Source organism: Peromyscus eremicus, chromosome 6 (assembly GCF_949786415.1).
Source record: "Peromyscus eremicus chromosome 6, PerEre_H2_v1, whole genome shotgun sequence".
Classification (NCBI taxonomy): Eukaryota; Metazoa; Chordata; class Mammalia; order Rodentia; family Cricetidae; genus Peromyscus; species Peromyscus eremicus.
The window spans coordinates 115,829,855-115,850,992 of record NC_081421.1 but is presented as its reverse complement, the minus strand read 5'-3'; the positions used below and the strand labels follow the sequence as shown (position 1 = coordinate 115,850,992).

The 21,138-nt window shown below is 39.1% G+C and overlaps 1 protein-coding gene across 1 annotated transcript in view; it reads right to left on the bottom strand.

The window, feature by feature from the left end:
* Window positions 1-21,138, bottom strand: part of Col24a1 (collagen type XXIV alpha 1 chain) — a 293,451-nt gene that overhangs the window by 229,586 nt on the left and 42,727 nt on the right. The window contains exons 8-12 of the mRNA XM_059266384.1: window positions 17,810-17,854; window positions 12,947-13,000; window positions 11,785-11,829; window positions 10,746-10,799; window positions 9,568-9,612 (exon numbers count right to left, since the gene is read on the bottom strand). Of these exons, the coding sequence (XP_059122367.1) occupies window positions 9,568-9,612; window positions 10,746-10,799; window positions 11,785-11,829; window positions 12,947-13,000; window positions 17,810-17,854 (243 nt within the window). The remainder of the gene's footprint in view (window positions 1-9,567; window positions 9,613-10,745; window positions 10,800-11,784; window positions 11,830-12,946; window positions 13,001-17,809; window positions 17,855-21,138) is intronic.

Below are 21,138 nucleotides of genomic sequence, written 5' to 3'. Positions count from 1 at the left end.
TGACTCTTCACCTGCTGGTGTCACGTCCCTGTGAAATCATGCCCTGTTTGGATTTTCTCCAAGTGAGCAGTGGGTGTCCCTTTCCTAGCCCTGTGGATGAAGCAAATTCAAAGCCCTGTGGTCTGAAATCTTCTATACACTCATCATGTGGCAGTTAGCCAAATATGGTTGTAATAGATGGTTCCATAAAGTAGAAAGCAGAAAATAGCAATTTTTTTTCCTGGCTGAGAAGAAATCATTGGAAAATTAATGGCAATCTACCAAAAATACCTCAGCATTTCCTTTATGACCCAACGAACTGTAACTTTTTCCTGAAGCAAAGAAAATACTGTCTGTGACTTCTCCAGAGAGTGCATGCATTGAGACGATCGTGTGCTCTATGTGTTTAAGATTGCCATGGGCTAAATATAGACACTAATAACAGATGCTCCACAGACCACTTATACTCCAGAACTCCTAACGCTGGGGTTAGAAGCCAAAACACAGCTTACTTTAAATAGACTCCTCCAACAGAAAGCTATATGAGAAAGAGATGGGGTGGAGGGGTGGGGAATTCTTTTCTATAGTTAGAAAAATAAACATCCCTTAAGGGTATCAATTTTCCCAGGAGTAAAACCTAGTTCAGTCATGCTCTCCAACTTTAAAGGTAACATGATCTGATTACTTGTAACCTAGTCCTTTCAAGTCCAAGAAATCTCAAAGAATTTTGATGTCTGTGTGCGTACACACATGCACGTGTAAGTGTGTGCATGCAAGTGCAGGCGTGTGCCTTCGTAGCACACATGTGGAGGTCAGAGGTCAACCTCGGTGCTCAGGTGCCCTCTACCTTTTGTTTGAGACAGTGTCTCTCTTTGGCTTGGAAGTGCATCACAGAGGTCAGGCTAGCGGGCTCCCACACTTCCAGGGGTCTGGGTCTCTACCCACCTCACCATCACTGAAATTGCAGATACATACTTCTGTACTGGATTTTCCATGGACTCTGTGGATCGAACTCAGGTCTTCAGGCTTGCAAGGAAAGCCCTTACTGAATGAGCCATCTCCCCAGCCTAAAACACTGTTTTTTGTTCTTTTTGTTTTGTTTTTTGATGGTTTATTGTCTGGGTGTTATTGGGAGTCAATGCTATCTCCTTTCATGTTTGCCTTCCGTCATGGAGAGTCAGCTGCGGTATACATTTTTTAGATGTTGAAACCACACAACTTAGTACAATAAACACACTGTTGGTAAATCGAACCAGCAGCCCTGTAAATTCTTCTAAAAAGCAACATTAGAATTAACATCTGACTGCTGCCCTACAAAACGAACTTTGGGAACTGCACTGATATGTGGTTTTAGGTATAATGTATGAAATCTACAGTTTTCAAACATATGCCAATCCTGTTTCCCTTCACTATTTTTTTTGATAAGAAATGTTTATTCATTCCTCATACCAACCACAGATCCCTCCCTCATCTCTCCTCCCACTCCCCCCAGCCTTCCTCCCCAACCTACCCTCCATCCCCTCTCTGAAAAGATATGGCCTCCCATGGGGAGTCAGCAAAGCCCTGCACAAAGCTGAGGCAGGTCCAAGCCCCTCCCCCTGCATCAAGGCTGTGTAAGGTGTCCCACCATAAGCAATGGGCTCCAAAACACCAGTTCATGCACCAGGGATAGATCCTATTTCTATTGTTGGGGGTCCCTCAAACAGATCAAGCTACTAAAGGTCTCGTCCATGCAGAGGGCCCAGTCCAGTCCCATGCAGGCTCCACACCTATCAGTCCAAAGTTCATGAGTTACCACTAGCTTGGTTCAGTTGTATCTGTAAGTTTCCCTATCATGGTCTTGATGCCCCTTGCTCATAGAGTCCCTCTTTCTTCTCTTTGACCGGACTTCCAGAGCTTGGCTGGTTCTTGGCCATGACTTTCTGCATCTGTTTCCATCAGTTACTGGGTGAAGGCTCTATGATGACAGTTAGGGTATTCACTAATTGATTACTGGGGTAGGCTAGTTCAGGCACCTTCTCTGCTATAGCTAGTAGTCTAAGGTGGGGTCATCCTTGTGGATTTCTGGAAACTTCCCTAGCATCCATGCTGTCTGTCTCTATCATGGTATCTCTTTCCTTGCTTTCCCACTCTGTCCCTGTTCCAGCTCAACCATCCTATTCCCTCATGTTCTCATCCCCCATCCTATACTCTTCATTGCTCCCCTCACCCCCAGTCTACTCATGGAGATCTTATTAATTTCCCCTTTCCAGGGCAATCCATGCGTCCCTCTTAAGGTTCTCCTTGTTAGCTAGCCTTTCAGGAGCTGTGGGTTGTAGTCTGGTTATCCTTTGCCTTTCATCTAGTATCCACTTATGAGTGAGTACATACCATGTTTGTCTTTCTGAGTCTGGGTTACATCACTCAGGATGATATTTTCTAGTTCCATCCATTTGCCTGCAAATTTCATGATGTAATTTATTTTTTTTATTTTTTTTATTTTTTTTACTGCTGAGTAGTATCCATTGTGTATATGTGCCACATTTTTTTTATCCATTCTTTGGCTGAAGGGCATCTAGGTTGTTTCCAGGTTCTGGCTATTACAAATAATGCTGCTATGAACATAGTTGAGCATGTGTCCTTGTGGTATGATGGAGCATTCCTTGGGTATATGCCCAAGAGTGGTATTGCTGGATCCTGAGGTAGATTGACTCCCAATTTCTGAGAAACTGCTATACTGATTTCCAAAGTGGCTGTACAAGTTTTCAGTCCCACCAACAGTGGAGGAGTATTACCCTTGCTTCACATCCTCTCCAACATAAGATGTCATCAGTGTGTTTGGTCTTAGCCATTCTGACAGGTGTAAGATGGTATCTCAGAGTCGTTTTGATTTGCATTTCCCTGATGACTAAGGATGTTGAGCAATTCCTTAAATGTCTTACAGCCATTTTAGATTCTTCTGTTGAGAATTCTCTGTTTAGCTCTGTAGCCCAGTTTTTAATTGGATTGTTCAGTATTTTGAGGTCTATCTTTTTGAGTTCTTTATATATTTTGGAGATCAGTCCTCTGTCAGATGTGGGGTTGGTGAAGATCTTTTCCCATTCTGTAGGTTGTCATTTTGTCTTATTGACCATGTCCTTTGCCTTACAGAAGCTTCTCAGTTTCAGGAGGTCTCATTTATTAATTATTGCTCTCAGTGTCTGTGCTACTGGTGTTATATTTAGGAAGTGGTCTCCTGTGTCAATGTGTTCAAGACTACTTCCTACTTTCTCTTCTATCAAGTTCAATGTAACTGGATTTATGTTGAGGTCTTTGATCCACTTGGACTTGAGTTTTGTACATGGAGATAGATATGGATCTATTTGCAATCTTATACATGTTGACATCCAGTTATGCCAGCACCATTTGTTGAGATGCTTTCCTTTTTTCCATTGTACAGTTTTGGCTTCTTTGTCAAAAAAAAAAAAAAAAACAACAGAAAAAAAACAGGTGTTCCTAGGTGTGTGGATTAATGTCAGAATCTTCAATTTGATCCATTGGTCCACATGTCAGTTTTTATGCCAATACCAAACTGTTTTTATTACTATAACTCTACAGTAATAAATACAGCTCTATAGTAGAGATTGAGGTCTGTGATGCCTTCAGAGCTTGCTTTATTGTATAGAATTGTTTCAGCTATCCTGGTTTTTTTGTTTTTTTCATATGAAGTTGAGTATTGTTCTTTTCAGGTCTGTGAAGAATTGTGTTGGGATTTTGATGGGGATTGCATTGAATCTGTAGATTGCTTTTAGTAAGATTGCCATTTTTAGTATGGTAATCCTATCTATCCATGAACATGGGAGATCTTTCCATTTTCTGATATCTTCTTCAATTTCTTTCTTCAAAGACTTAAAGTTCTTGTCATACAAGTCTTTCATTTGCTTAGTTAGCATTGCCCCAAGGTATTTTATATTATTTGTGGCTATTGTAAAGGGTGATGTTTCTTTGATTTCTTTCTCAGCCCATTTATCATATTTATATAGGAGGGCTACTAATTTTTTTAGTTAATCTTGTATCCTGCCATATTACTGAAGGTATTTATCAGCTGTAGGAGTTCCCTGGTAGAGTTTTTGGGGTCACTTAAATATACTATCATATCATCTGCAAATTGGGAAATTTTCACTTCTTCCTTTCCAATTTGTATCCCCTTGATCTCCTTTTGTTGTCTTATTGCTCTAGCTAGAACTTCAAGTACTATTTTGAATAGATATGGGGAGAGTGGACAGCCTTGTCTTGTTCCTGATTTTAGTGGAATTGCTTTGAGTTTCTCTCCATTTAATTTGATGTTGGCTGTTGGCTTGCTGTATATTGCCTTTATAATGTTTAAGTATATTCATTGTATTCCTGATCTCTCCAAGACCTTTATCATGAAGGGGTGTTGGATTTTGTCAAAGGCTTTTTCAGCATCTAATGAAATGATCATGGTTTTTTCTTTCAGTTTGTTTATATGGTGTATTACATGGACAGATTTTAGTGTGTTGAACCATCCTTGCATCTCTGGGATGAAGCCTACTTGGTCATGGTGGATAAGTTTTTTGCTACATTCTTGGATTTGGGTTGCCAGTATTTTATTGAGTATTTTTGCATCAATGTTCATGAGAGAGACTGGTCTGTAATTATCTTTCTTTGTTGCATCTTTGTGTGGTGTGGATATAAGGGTAACTGTAGCCTCATAAAAAGAGTTTGGCAATGTTCCCTCTTTTTCGACTATGTGGAACAGTTTGGAGAGTATTGGTATTAGCTCTTCCTTGAAATTCTGGTAGAATTCTTGCTGAAACCATCTGGTCCTGGGCTTTTTTTGGTTGGGAGACTTTTAATGACAGTTTCTATTTCCTTGGGGGTTATAGGCCTATTTAAATTGTTTATCTGGTCTTCCTTTAATTTTGGTATGTGGTACCTATCCAGAAAATTGTCCATTTCTTTTAGATTTTTCCAATTTGTGGAGTATGGGTTTATAAAGTATGAACTGATGATTCTCTGGATTTTCTCATCTGTTGTTATGTCCCCCTTTTCATTTCTGATTTTGCTAATTTGGATGTTCTCTCTCTGCCCTTTGGTTAGTTTGGATAAGGGCTTGTCTATCTTGTTGGTTTTTCTCAAAGAACCAACTCTTTGTTTCATTGATTCTTTGCATTGTTCTTTTGTAAGTATTGTTACTTTTGAAATTAATGGATGCTTTGAGTCTTTAAAGAGTAAGATTTATCACAGGTCTTTTCCGAGATGCACCTCACATATATAGAGTGAAGTATGTATCATAGAACAGCACCATGGAGTTTTTAAAAGTCTGACTCAAAAATACTGCCTGCTATCTTGTTTGACCCCCCCCCCCCATCTGAGATCTCTGGAGAATGAACATTCATTGACTCCAGACCACAGAGTGCAAACGCATGCACAGGACACATCTCCTGGGCCTGTCCATCTTTAAATGTCAGTTTTATTAATAATGCTTTGAGTTCCAGGGGATATCCTCTAGTATTCAAGTTTTGATCTTATCATGACATGTAAACAGTAGAGAAAAAAATAAGGACTATTGTAGCTGAATGTCTGAGAGCCTGGGTTAACACAAGGAAGGCTAAACGAGGTTGGTGTTACACAAGGTCTTTAATTAAGGACACTGCTCAGCATGAGCCTTACTCTCCCATCCTGACAGCAGGAACAGCTCATAAAAGGAAGGAGAGCAAAGTTCAAGCACCAACAACTCAAGACCAAGGAGTATGTTTACTAAAATAACCATTTTGCTACTACTTGACCCTGAAGTACAGCACATTCCTAACAAAAACAATGAACTTACTTCAAAGTAATAATCTTGGTTTAAAAAAATCTGAAGAAATACTGAGTTACAAATATCAATTAACTATATAAACACTGCATACAGACACTATTTCACTGGTGGGACGGCTGGTCTAGAAAGTAAAATTTGAACAGAAGTAACTTTTAACAGAAATGTTAAGTTAAAAATAAACAATATGAAGCTGAATAATAATTAACTCAGTTGTAATTATTTCTTGAATAATCAAAACAACACATCCTTTTTTAAATGTGTCCATTTCAGTAGCACTTGTATATCTAAGATGTCTAGAAAAGATTCATCTCACTGTCAGTCTATGATCTCATCAAACAACAACAACAAAGAGGCAGACATCACGAAGTTGGCTCCCTACAGCTAATTTCATGGTTTGGGTTTACTCAGGGAAGTAAGTGATCATTTGCCAACTGTGTCAACGTGTGATTTGTAACAACATCCTCCCAAAAGTAAGCTCAGAAACAATGTTATTCCATAGCTCACAGGAGGGATGGCATTAGAACACCGAGGTCCACTGTACCTTGGTCAACCTAACTTTTACACTAGCACTCACCCTAACTGCTCATATTGCTCTCTACATATTGCCAGGCTACTTATTGCCAGGCTACTTTGTGGAAAGAATAAGAAAGAATACATATAACAAGCATGATATGTTACTGTATCAAACAATTTCTTTCTGTAAAAAATAGTTAGAAAAAACTGGATTTACGTGTTTTTCAAATATAAGTCTCAGGATCTAAATCTTACACAAATACATGTATTTTGAATCAATAAACCTTTGCCAGTTTTACAAAGTGAAGAATAGTAGAATAAAGGTTCTCAAAAAGCATTGCATTTTATTTCTCTACACTTTCTTGAACTCTGTTTTTAAGACTATTTATTTATTTTTATTAGATGAGTATGGGACTTTTATATGCGTGTATGTCTATGCATCGCATGCATACTGTTCCCTCGAAGGCCAAAGAGGGTGTTGAATTCCCCGGGACTGGAATTATAGATAGTTGTGAACTGCCATGTGGATGCTGGGAATCAAAAGCAGGTCCTCTGGTAGAGTAGCCAGTGTTTCTAACTGCTGGCCATCTCTCCAGGCCCCCTGAACTATCATTTTGAATTAAACAGAAACCATTATCTAATTTTATAATTCTCTAAGGAGTAAACAACCAAAAGCTGCTATAAATCTCTCTGGATAATTTGTGTCATTATGGAATAGGAACTTAGAGCCATCCTGTATGTGGCTGATGCCAAGGTTGAGTCAATATCCGTATAAGACCAAATATATTAATCACACTAGTGATTGTCCAAGTCATGTATGATAGGACTTAGAAAATGCTTGATCTGTTCACCAATCTCAACCATTGTCTGCTTTATCTAAAGGTTCTGAATGCTTAAAGTAATTATTAAAGAATAGTGTACCATTTTAAGCATGGGAAATTATATATTACTATAAATGATTTTTTTTGGTTATTTTATTAGCAACAAACTGATAGGAACAAGATAGAAAAATTAAGAGTCATAGACTAGAGTGGGAAAGATTAAAAATGATGAGACTGATCTGTCAATTTGAATAGCATCAGATCTTCGTATTTTGGTTAGAAATTTGACATATGATAAATACAGAATGGGTTCTGTAGGGGTGTGTGGATAGGGGCTAAAATGCAAAGAACACAACATCATATTCATGTAAAAAGCAATACAATTAAATAATGCAGCACACAAAGTATTTAAAATGCTGCTTCCATTCCTTAAGTGGCGATGCTATTTGCTCCTGCTCTAGCTGAGATGAGGTCAGCTCTGAAGTTCATTATAGATTCAAACAAAATTTGAGGTTTACTTTGCATCACTTGACAGTTTGATGGGTTTTTTTCAATAAACTCAAGTCCTCAAAGTGAAAAATTCAAACAGCTTTATCACATTTTGGCCACATATCACACACACACACACACACACACACACACACACACACACACACACACAAATACCACACTTCTTTTAAGTATCTTGAGTAGAGGATGGAAAGCAGGGATCACTAGCCCTACAGCAAGTGCATCTGCACTCAGTGTTAGCTTTCCTGCTGGTTTTCTTTCTTCCCTTAACATCCTGAATGCGGTTCCCCTCCCTCTCAGCCTCTCCACTGCTTTTAAGTGTGATTCCAAGTCTCAGACCTCCCGTTTCCCAAACTCAATGACACTAGAATCTATCCCAAACTATATTCAAGGACTATTATAAAGCTCAGAAGACTGACTGCTTTAAATAATTTAAATATTACAGATAGGTGATGTCACAGATAACTTTGGCTTTTTATTAATAGATGATTTTTAAAAAATCCAAAAGAGTAATATTGAATTTAAAAGGAGAGTTTGAGAAGGCCATGGGAAATGGGAAATGAATTGATTACTGGGATCTTTGATTATTCTTTATATTGCAAAAATTCACAGAGTGTAGTTACTTTAAAATATATGTACTTGTAATAGATTTAGATCCTTAGAAAAAATATATTTGCAAGACACATAGATCCATTTTTGCTGGCATTAAGATAGTATTCATTAATATCAAAAATTTGAATCAAACTATTATAAAAGATCCTTTCCCCCTTCACAGCCACAGTAAAGCACAGACTGTCACCCTCAAAGTCATCTTAGAGTGGCCAGGAAAAGACTGTAATTGGAGGAAAGGTATCTAAGCAGCTCTGTTAGCTTTGTCAGAGTCGTTCTCTGGACTAGTTTCTTCGTTTATTAAGAATTGAGTCTCAGACAATATCAACATATTCTCCTGTCTATGAAATTATTGTATTATTTAATAAAATTCATATTCCTGCTTTTAAAAAAACCCTGAAAACATAAGAAATGTAAGAAGAAAGTCTCTCAGGGGTAACCAACCAGTAGACTACAATATAGCCCAACATAAAATTGCAAGCTTCCTTAAAACATTAAGATTTTTTGCAATCTTTTTGTCACTTCTGTGGTTGTCCAGTGAAGATTGGATAGATGGCAACACAGTGTCATGATGTCAAATGGTTGGACACCTCTGTGTGGAACTTAAGATGTCTAAGCATCAAGGGCAGGTTGCTGTGGGATGTTCTGTATGTCAAATGCTCTCATTGATCAATAAATAAAACACTGATTGGCCAGTGGCCAGGCAGGAAGTGTAGGCAGGACTAACAGGAGAATTGAGAGAACAGGAAGCTGGGTGAGAGAGACACTGCCAGCCGCCACCATGACAAGCCGCATGTGAAGATCCCGGTAAGCCACGAGCCATGTGGCAAGGTATAGATTTATAGAAATGGATTAATTTAAGCTGTAAGAACAGTTAGCAAGAAGCCTGCCACAGCCATACAGTTTGTAACCAATATAAGTCTCTGTGCTTACTTTGTTGGGTCTGAGCAGCTGAGGGACTGGCGGGTGTCAGAGATTTGTCCTGACTGTGGGCCAGTCAGGAAAACTCTAGCTACAGCAGGTCAAAGCTGTGTTCCGGTCATGTTTTAAGTTGTTCCTGTATGTTCTGGCATTGTACCTGCCTACCATGGATATAACAATTTATTCTGCTGTTATACCAAAAGGCTTAGCAGTATTCAATTGAGAGTTATTGTTACACCTGCATTTCCTTTACCATGTCAAATACTGTTTGGTACAACGTTAAATTGTCACAAATCAGCAGGTGACAGCACATACATGATGGTGGAGACACTCATGAACATTCTAAGAAGGGAGAAACGAACAAGATTAGATCCCACTAGTCTACTGGACCTCAAGAAGGAGGGAACAAGTTACCTGTCTTCCCTTCAGACCCTTCTTCCCACGGATCCCAGGAGTGCCCTGGAATACAGAAAAGTCCAAAGTAAGTGTTTGCTGAATGAATGCATTAAATAACATAGCTCTTTTTCTTGAATGTCCATCAATGAAATATAAATGAGTGTAGTGTTCAGAAAAGCTTCAATATATTCATTTAACTTCAACATATTCATTTAACAATACATTCAATCCATTCTCCAAAAAAGATTCCTGATATCATTCAAGCTTTCAAATGGAGTCCTTCCCTTCCTTGGTAATAATAGTTATTTGTGAGGAGTAGGCCTGCCACCAATAATGGCAAGCCAGACAAACAGGAACATCTTATTTTCTACAGCTAAAACAGGATGTGTCCTCCTCTGTGTCCCCTTCTTTCTCTGTTTGGAGATAAACAAAGTTAATCAAATCCTTGCATTGCCAGCTTCCAATTTTATGTGAAACCAATTTCAGGAAAGCAACAGAGAGGACTATCCTCTCACTGTTCCAGATCATCTTCTATAAAGATGCCACTGGCCTTTCTTCAGGTTTCTGGTCATGTAAGCAGCGGAGTCACGCACCCAGGCTGTGTGTCCAGAACACCGATGGCCATGTTCTATCTAAACACTCTCAATTCCTGCATGTGGTCAAGGATGAGTTTCTTTCTCTGTATATGCCTTACTCTCTCCATCAGAAATGAGAATAACAACAGTACGCTGTGTGCATTACAGGAGTTAATTTATATGAAGTGTTTGCACAGTAGTGTGTGTGTGTGTGTGTGTGTGTGTGTGTGTGTAGCTATTTGGTAAATCATCGACTACACCCATCATTATTCTTAAAATTTCTCCATTTCAATCCACTTTGAGTTTGAGTGTCTCTTAGTTGATATCTAAATCACCTTACAGAGAGAAAGAAATTCATCAGGCATGGTTACATAGAGCCCTATTTTTATATTTTAACACATATTTAAAAAATTAAATTGAAAATCTCTAACCATATATATTCATATCATGTTCCTTACCAAAAAAAAAAAATATTTATAAAAGCCCAATATTCCTAGAAGATGATTTCTCTTAGACTGGGCTTACTCACTCATTCAGCAGATATCCCCTTGTGAGTTTGTGATCCCCACTGGATCACAAGAAGAACACATTAGAAGTAGTATTTGAAGGAAATAACCTCACCCTTTCGCCTTCAGGTCCCAACTGTCCTGCCTCTCCAGGAGAGCCAATGAAACCCTTGAAGACAGAAAATAATCTTTACATTGTTTCATTTCACTGTTTGTTTGATCCATAAAATTCTAGGCAGAAGTATTTAAAATTTTACGTATCTCAATATTAAATTTAAATGTGTAAAAATATGACAACTTCTCCTCGTGTTACTGCTTTTTGTCAAGATACTGCACACAAATCTTCTCATTGATACAAAAGAGTGGAGAGTGTAACTCAAGGCAGCAACTGAAAATCAGCACCAAGCCTTTCCTTCACTGATGCTCGGGGGCAGGAAACTACATAGACTGCGCATGCTCACTAAAATGCAAGGCAGACTGCAGTAGCACAGGGAGGCACGCACTTCAGTGAGGGGAGGGGGAGATCTACAGCACACAAATCCTGGTAAGGAGAGGCTGGAAAATGTGCACTCAAAAACAGCAACTGCAGCAACGGGGTTGTAATTTGTAACACACTCCATTATCGGGGTGTTTCCCTTTTCCTTTGCTGATTAAGAACGGCTCCCATTTTCCTTTAATGGTTTAGAAGTGTAAAGGGATGCCCTGATGTGAAGCTGACTCCATTCGTCACAGACATTTCCTTACTCGGGACAGCAATGACGACTCATGCATCATCAAATTATCTCCATCTTAAACTCTCTTCATACATCTCTTCGCCTCTTCACTGCAACATGTATTCTAAGGCTTCAATGTGTTCATATGTAAATGATGCTACAGCGTGTGTAGCACAGCACATCCTAACATAGCCCAAACCAAGTGAAGAACCGAAAGTGCATGATTGTGATGCAAACACTGCATGAGAGCGATGTTTTTCTGTGCACCAAAGGGAAAATGGCAAATGCATTCCTTTCAAACTAAACCTACAAAACCATTAAAAAATGTGGAAAGGGTAAGTGCTTTATCTTTTCATTCTACCTTCTTGCAGGTATACTTAACAAACTGATAACAAAACAAAACAAACAAACAAACAACAACAACAACAAACGCTTACTTACTCGGACACCTTTAGGACCTGGGTTACCTTCTGGTCCAGCTAAACCCTGGTGTGAACAAAGGGTGTTGTCAGGATGGTACAGTACGTTAGAGGAGTTAACAGATAGATACAACTACAAAAATACTATAAAATTCAAACCTTGGTTTACCTGAAGAAGATTACAAATGTTCAAAAAATTTTGTAATTTCAGGGCACAAAGGGCATTATGTATAATGAATATAAAACTACATTTTAGTCACCTATATAAAGTACATTAGCAGGTGTTTTCAGGAACAACAAACTTTTTTTCTCTAAATTATTTTTCACTGGGAAATTGTCTGTGTTCTGTGAAGACACCTCTATCTTACTCTAAAATCTATTCTGATATGTTTTTAAGAGATGAATACATTTTAAACTTCAAATCACTGTCCATGTATGTGTTCGTTTTGTTTTTCTGATAACATACACACTTACTAGATGGTTCCAGTACAATGTAAGTAGCTTTGGATAGTTTTAAGTGCTTAAAATGCAATTTTGTTAACAATAGATTAATTCTTATGTTGTTATTTGCCCTTTTCTTGAGGATAAGGCTATAAATCTAGATTTCAAAATTTAATTAATTATTTTTGGAAACAATAATGTCATGAAAAGTCTAAGAAGGAAAACTTACTCTATTATTAGTTTATGTGAAGTTGGGAAGAGATTAGAGGGAAATACATACAAAATGATTGAAACAGATTTTCAAAACTATACAATGCACTGAATTCAGGTCAGATGAAAATGTTTCATAGTGGCGTGTGAAGCCCTGCCATTTACCCCTCAAGTTTTATAAGTGTGTTATGGAAAATAACACTTATTTTGGAGATACTTTTACACTTATTTCATCAAGTTAGCATGGGACTCATCTCAGATCTTACTCGCCTCTTAGGCATCATAACTTTAAAAGTTCCATTGTAGAAAGTATCCAATGTGTTTAAAAGTCAGGCTTCCACACCCAACAAACCAGTCTACAGTACAATATCTGAAGAATTTTTACAGCTTTGATTTTGATTGTTTATCTAAGTAGTTGACCATGAAGGAGAACTAGCGTATCTGCCGTTTGAACAAGGACTCTCAGAGCCAGACTATGCAATGCCTATGTGACAAGAGACACGAAAGGAGAAGTGTAAATGTAGCCACTGCACCTGCCTGCCAGGGTAGCCAGGTGAGCCAACATTACCAGCGAGTCCTGGAATTCCCTGAAATGAAAAATAAGTCAATAAGACATAGGAGACCCAAAGAGACTCATTTGGTATTTAGAATACCCAAATTTAGAAAAAAAGTTTTCCCGTGAAATGCCTGAGCATAGTGTGGTATGTCTCATATTGAAATCACTACCTGAAGGAAATTAGGCAAAAAAATTTTCAATAAAAATAAATAAAACTGTTAATGAAGTCCGTAAGTGAGATACTGGTCACTGATAATACATGTCAGAGGAAAAATCTAGTGCTGTCTATCTAAATAAGAAAATTATTTCTGAGGAAAGTCAAGTACTATCTTAATAGTCTTTTCATCTCCATCATTCTCCAGCATCCCTTCATGTTTGAACACCAACCCCAGGGGACCAAGAGGACCAGTGAACTTCAAAGCCAACTTCTCATTTCTTTCTAAGGTGGACATGACTTTATAGAGAGTCTGGTTGAGTAAATAGATATTGATTGACAAAACCTTTATAATGTCATGGGTCTACCTCAGATTCACAGAGTAAATTTGGAGGCTGCTTGGACTGAATATTCATTTTCTCTTTCAAGTTCACATGTTGAAATCCTAAGCCTAGTGGCTTAATGGGGAGGGCCTTTGGGAGGTAGCTATGTTAAATGGGTGGCATTCTCATGAATGGGATTGAAGTTCTTATGTGAAGATATCAAGAGCTTGTAGTCCTATTTGCGCCACATCAGGATAGAAGGCAGCTGCTTGCTGCCCTGAACACAGCCCTCCTTAGAGTCTATCCAGACTGGCCTACTGGTCTGAAATCTCAGCCTCTACGATTGGGAAAAATAAAGCTCTGTTGTTTATAAACCACCCTGTCAGTGGAATTTTGTCATAGCAGCCCATGCTGGTTTAGACACATAGTGAATTCACTTGGAATTGACACACTTGGTATTCTTGGCTTGAGACAAATTTTGCTCAAAGAAAACTGATAGAGAATCAAAAGTCATCAGGAAGGAAATCTGTTGCAGACTGACTGAAAAATTAGTAAAAGCTTATTCTTTTTGCATTATCTTTCATTGATGTTTTGAAGGTTTTACTTATTTATTTATTTAGTTGTTTATGTGTATGAGTGTTTTGCCTGAATGTATGTCTAACACCACATGCATGCAATATTCATGGAGGTGGGAAGAGGGCAACTGATATCCTGGAACTGGAGTCACAGTTGGTTGTGAGCCACCACGTGGGTGCTAGAACTAAACCCTGGTCCTCCGGAAAAGCATCCACTGCTCTTAATTGCTGAGCCACCTCTCCAGACACTCATGGATATTTTATTCATTAATTCTTATGTTTATTCAGAGTTTATGTCTTAAACAACTCTTAAATGAAGGAAATGCCAAAGGAATGTGTGCTGTACAGCCTTTATTTAACATCACATGATAACAATAGAATAGTGGTAGGCTTTCTAGATTCTTTGTGGCATAGAATTCATTTCCATCTTACTGACCTTAAAGAGATAACAGGCTGTTGCCCCCCACCTTCTGTGGCACACAGAAGCATCAATTCCAGTGTAAACACTGAACCCCTAGAATTCCTCCAAGTTTTGAGAATCAAGGGAAAGAACAGACCCAGGAAAAAGTGAACTGAGGATACGATTTAAAGATTTCTCTCAGTGTTTCCAGAATGTTCCTCAGTTTTGTTCTCTTGTTTCTCTTCATGACCCCTTTGACCAACAGTGATTCCTTGCTAAGACTGATCTATGTAGCAAGTATTTTACACATGATTTACATCTCCTACATTGATATTACCTTTTTTTCCATTTTATATCTGAAGAAATGGAGTTACGTAGAAGTAATGGCAGTAGATACATTAATGAATTATGAGAATAAACACTGGCCTTCTGGGTCTTACACAATAGAAAACTCGTATCTACGTGACAGTAATATCTAAAACTGTATATATAAAATATTACCCTACTAATATGGACTACATAGGATATTTTATCCCCGTCATATTTACTGAGCATGCTCCAGGCACTAAGTGCTAATATATATCATCTTGTTCAACCTATTCAAAAATCCTATAAAATAAATATTATTGTTCTTGGGTTATAGATGTGAGAAAAGGAGATGAAATGTTCAAGTCACCTGTGGCATGTCACATGGCTAGTACATGGGACAGCAGGATTTAAATAAATGAGTTTAATTTTAGAAACTGTCATTCAAGGTGGTTTCTCTAGTGTGAGTCTGATTTGCAGGTAACACTCTAGGAAAAGCCTCCTAATTGTGAGCTTCACTTCAGTGTATTTATGACTGTCTTCCTTAATGTCTCATCTGATTCCAAAACACAAGACCCAAGTTGAGAGAGTATGTATTTGGATATGAGGATGGGAAAGAATGAGGCACCTTTAAAAGGCTGTTTTTATTATAATTCATTGTCTCTCTGACTAATGCCAACCACCATCCCTTTCTCATTACATTCCTAGCTAGATTAGGCTAACTGAACTCAGTTGTTTTTAAAGCAGATCTGCAATGGGACATGATGGCAATCTGCTTCTGGATGGGTTTCTAACACATCCCAGCTGCACAGAGGAAACAGGAGAATTCCATTCATGTCTCCATCCTGCTATAGCAGACTAACATCAACAAAGCCAGCAAGTGAGTGTCCCTCACAGTCTTTATAAAGCTCCAGCATACCATGGGCCAGCCACACTCTAAAAGTCACACGACAAGCACAGAAACACAAGGCGCCATGGCTGAGTTCACTCTGTATTTAAAAATGGGTTTTCAAAAGAGTCTTCTAATTGAGCAATTAGCATCAGGAAATAAGGAAGCCTGCCCCAATCTCACTTCTCATGCAGAGCATCAAAGTATCTGTGTCTAGTTGGGCGACTTCATCCACAATTCCAGCAATGTCACTACAGGTCTTTTCTACATACTCTTGGTTTTCTTACTAGCAAACGGAATAATACCTGGGTCATGAGATTATTATGCGGAGAAAATAAACAGTATATAGGAGTATCTTTTAAAGTGGAGGCAACAGTAATAACCCAATGCTACTGAACACTTGAATAATTAGCACATGTAAAATATTAAGTAATTCTACAGTAGGTTGCAGTCTGTCATAGTACAGTTTGGCAAAAAATACAGGCTCAGCCAGCTCTTATGACTAGAATGCATGCAAATGAGATAATTGTGTTTTCAAATGTTTGCTGGCCAATTTGCTGACAAATTTCCCAGAAATGAATCTTAGTATCATAGCCACATTCTAAATGAAATGAATCAATTTTTGTTCTTTGCACATCCAGTGTTTCCACAGTTGAAGTGCAGGAGTAGTTTTAGTTGTTCTTCAGGTCATTACCAATTCTGACTCTTCTTTTTCTAGTCTTTATGAAGGGTATGTGTATGTACATATGGATCTCTCTCTCTCTCTCTCTCTCTCTCTCTCTCTCTCTCTCTCTCTCTCTCTCTGTGTGTGTGTGTGTGTGTGTGTGTGTGTGTGTGTGTGTGTGTGTGTACACACAGAGACCAAAGGTCAACCCTGGATGCCATTCCTCAGGAGCCATCTACCTTATTTTCTGTTACAGGATCTTTCATTCAGAGCCAAAGTTTGCCAAGTGGGTTATTCTCCCTAGTCAGTGATAGCCAAGGAGCCTTCTGTTCCTTTTATGTGCGTGCTGGGAATCAAACTCATGTTTTCATGCTTGCATGCAAGCACTTAACAATTTGATCTTTCTGGACCATATTTTCCAGTCTTTAAAACTGAATTCAGATTCCCTAGTTAGTAATACTATTACCCCTCACAGCAATAGCATGTAAATGAACAGAGCTAGATAACTGAGCAGTCGAGAGGACTAGTCAGTTCCACTAGTGCCAAGTTGTCACTGACTTCTAATGTCCTGGGTCCTTCACTGGAATCTACATATTTCTGCCAAAGCAGCAGTCAGGGATTTTTCTCCCAGGGGGCTAATTCCTACCACCCTTCTCGTACTTTTCCCCTGTAAATGCTCACATGCCTTTCAGGACTTGTCTGTGCTTCAGAAAGCCAAGCCTGCACCTGCTGCTGATATACACACCACTTTCCTGGCCATGGGTGGTAATTAGTAATCTTGAAAAATCGTGCCTCAGGGACTGGAAACAGCATGCTGTCCTTCTTAATATGAATCAAAGAGAAATCTGGCTTTGTTTCTTCATTTGTGTATTTCCCTCAGAGACTAATCATCACTTGTCTTCCTGGAGTCCTTGTCAGGGCTTCTTGAGGCTTTGCTGAATCATTGATATGGCATCCATTACCTTAGTCAGGTTCTAATCCCTGATCCTCACTGTCCGTGATTATATTTTATCTATGATACAGTGTCATCATTGTCTTGTGGGAGAGAAAAGCAGTAACATGATCAAAACCCAAACAGTTACAAAAGTATTTTGACTTTTAAACAGTACATGTGTGTGTATCCATACATATGGATAACAATGTATGGTCCATTCCAGTTTGAATTGCTGATTAGGACCTAGTGAACAGATTAGACCCTAAAGCTGAATGAAAGGTCAGGTGTTTACAAATATCTATATTTTCTTGGAAAGGGTCTGAAGCAGTCACAAAATTCTCAAATGGACTTTTGAATCAGAGATTTAAGTATCACTATTCTGAACACAACAGGAAAAGAGAAAGTGATTAACAGTGAAACATTGTTTTGCTAGTAACCTATAGATAGTCAACTAAAAGGTTTTAACTTGGCTCTAAATAGAATGAAAATAACTGTGAGGAAAAATTGAAAAGGCAGGAGAGAAATGATCCCTCCAGAGTTCCCCTTATGTCTATCTTTGCCCAGCCCCCCCCCCCCAAGCCAGGAAAGCACTTACTTGTTCCCCACGGAGTCCGGGGAGCCCTGGATGTCCTTTGAGACCCTATAGGAAATAAGTGAAGATATGACATGGAAAGTCAGCTTACACAAGGTGACCAACTAACTAAACATAGGTTCTAAAACACAGGGGACTTTTGTTGCTTTGTTTACTTGCTCTGTTTTTAACACTGGACATTGAACCCAGAGCCTCATACAAGCCAAGCAAACAGCTCTCTACCACTGAAACATATGCCCAGCCCTTGGTTAGCTTTTTATCACTACTTTTAGTTCCCTAATCAATTCAATATTCTCTCAGTTTCTCACTAAATTTGAATAAGAATTTAATTTCTATCAAAAAATCTAATTTTTAAAATAACTGTTATAAAAGGCTCCAATCTAGCAAAGAATCTGCTAAATTTACTGAGGCGTTTACAAAGCTGTGTTTAGCTCAGTCATCCTGAGACAACATGCCTTCAGACACAGTCTGTTTATAATTACTGAAGAGTTGGACCACATCCAGTCCTGTCTCTAATCCACTCACCACGGCAATTCATGAATGAGTGAGTGAGCCGACTAAGGGAAGAGGCTGTTCATGGATTCATCCGAACGGCCCCGTAGAGCCACTCGGAAATGAGCCATAGAAGTCTTTTCCAGGTAAGGGAACCAATGAACAAAAATTAATCTCTCTCATTAGCATCCTGCCTTAGAAAACAGATAGTATAATTTTCCCACTAGAAAAATCTGCAACAGAATTAACCAAGTTCCAAGAAGCAACAGGGAGAAAGAGATGCTGGCGATTATTGATAAAGTTAGAATCAAGTTTCAGTGAATCAGTATCTCATTTCCAGAGACTTTGGTTCACATACAGGAACAAGAAAATTTCCCTTTTCTTACCTTTCTTTTCCGTGTGGGCATGCATGTGTGTGTACCTGTTCATGCATGTTCACGTTTGTTTGTGTGTATATGTGTATGTGTGTGAGGAGACCATAGGTTGATGACTGGTTCTTTCTCAAGCTCTCTCCACCTTGGTTTGGGAGGCAGGGTTTTTCTCTGAACCAGGAGTTTACTGATTTGGCCAGGCTTGTGGCCGGTGAGTTCTAGGAACCTTCTTGTGTTTGCTTCAGCAGGGCTGGAGTTCCGGAAGTGCAGCCTCACACCCAGCTTTCATACATGGTTCTGGGATCCAAACTTAGGTCTTCACACTTGGGCAGCAAGTATGTGATTGACCAAGTCATATTCCCCACTTCAGTTTCCTTTTCTTAAGTACTTCAAGAATTGGGCTGAAAAAACAGGCCTAGGAGTTCAAGGCCAGGTTCACAACCAAAGGAACCTCATAGAAATTTAAGCAAACTATAACTCCATTGTGAAACAAATAGCTGATAAACATCAACATGTCTCATCTATACATTGCAAGCAAGACCGATTTTTTTTTTTTAAAGTGGCTCACAGTAACCTAATGAATGAATCAGGATGGATCACTGTAGGTTAATAAGAGCAGGCAAATTTAGATTAGTGTATTAGAGACTGGAACAGGGATTTGGTTCCAAAATGACCCTATCTGAAAAGGAAATTATTTAGAAAGCTTCAGGGATGTTAAACTTAAAAGCATAACAAAAACACTAAAGTGCAGACATGTCTTGGAAATGGTTATGGTTTGGATACAAAATGAACCTGCCATAGATTTGGAAACGGCTATGGTTTGGATACAGGATGGCCCCATCACAGATCATGTGAGGTTGGGTTCCCAGTGTAACAATGCTGATGGTGGTGCCATTAGAAGTGACCAAGTCCATAAGAAGATGGACGCCTTTCATTTGGGAGGGAATCGTCTGTCCTATGGGACTAGAGCAGTTACCCCAGCAGTGGTCTTCCTCAGGGCTGTGCTACACCTTCTGTTTTACCTGTCCCATAAGTGTTACTTTGTCCTTCTGTTTTCCATCATGAGTGGCAGCCGTGTGGCCTTCATCAGAGGCCAAGCAGACACCTGCATCATGCTCTTGGACTCTCAGGTCTCCAGAAACATGAGAGCCAAGATAAATCTCTTTTCTCTATAAGTTGTCCAGAATCACATACTGTCACAGCAACGTAAGCACAGACCAGCAGGAACCCAAGAGCAGACAGAAACAAGAGTCCAGAGATTTCTTTTTGTGATAACTGTATAGAAAGGTAGCAGGAAGAGGCAAAGACTTGGCCCTCTGAGAGCGACTTCTTTTGTGATTGGACTATGAGAAAGAGGTTGGGGAAGAAGCCGGGAGACAGAAGAAGAGCAGAAAGGAAATGAAAGAACTTCCTTGAGCCATTATACACTAAATCCACCACTTCCCAAATCTCAGTCAGCTGTTACTCCATCTTATAATGGAAGTATTACCTCCACCCTTTGTAGGCAGGGAAACAGAACCGAGTTAAACAACATAACCAACAGCATGGCGAATCACATAGGTTGTATAGACAGGTCAGGAACTGAGAGATGGTCTTCCTAGTTCCTTAATTTGTCTCTATCTCATACTCAGATGCATCCTTACGTCACTGTGTCCAACTGATAAACAAAAAGAACAAAACCTCCCAACTCCTGATGTTCCCAGTAACGTGCTTATTATGCCTGATATCTAATATGTGCTGTGTTTTCACTTGGTTTTATTTTAAGTTTTTACATTTTAGCTGAAGATCAATCTAATTACAAAATATGAGGCATTGTGCTCAGTTGTCCCAATGTTTATCAGGATTCCACAAGGTCAAGTTGATCCTTCCTATAGTGTAGGAGGTAAGAACTCAGATATGGTGGTTGTTCTGTGAGGTGAGGCAGAACTCCCAGGGAGAGGCCAGGAGACAGGAATTGAAAAATAAGGAGCCAGGACAGGAAGCACAGAAGTTAGAATGACTCTCCCGCCACCATCTTTCTGAGTAAGTATATGCTCATTCACTTATTCTCACTCCTGTGAGCTTGAGTCTGTAGCTCCATGTTTCCTGCTTTCCTTTGGCATTCCCTTCCTCCCTCACCCACAGTGAAACAAACGAAGCACTGGTCTAACTTCTCTGGACTACTTCCCCAGAAGCATTTTCTAACAGTGAAAGGTATGCTAATGATGGTAGCTTCTGCATATACACCCGCCCACCCCCTTTCAGGAACTCTTCAGTCAGAGAGCCTGAGAAAACAGCAGTACCACCCAGTATGGCTTGTTCTTCATGAATTCATCCCCATCCAGCCTCAGCCATTGGAGTTGGCATTTGATCCAAGTGAGGACAATACCAAGCCTGGCCTATGAGATGACTTAGAATGAGGAATTTTGTCTAAACAAAGGTTAGCTGTTTCAATTATATTCTCTTTTCTATTAATATAAAACAAGAATG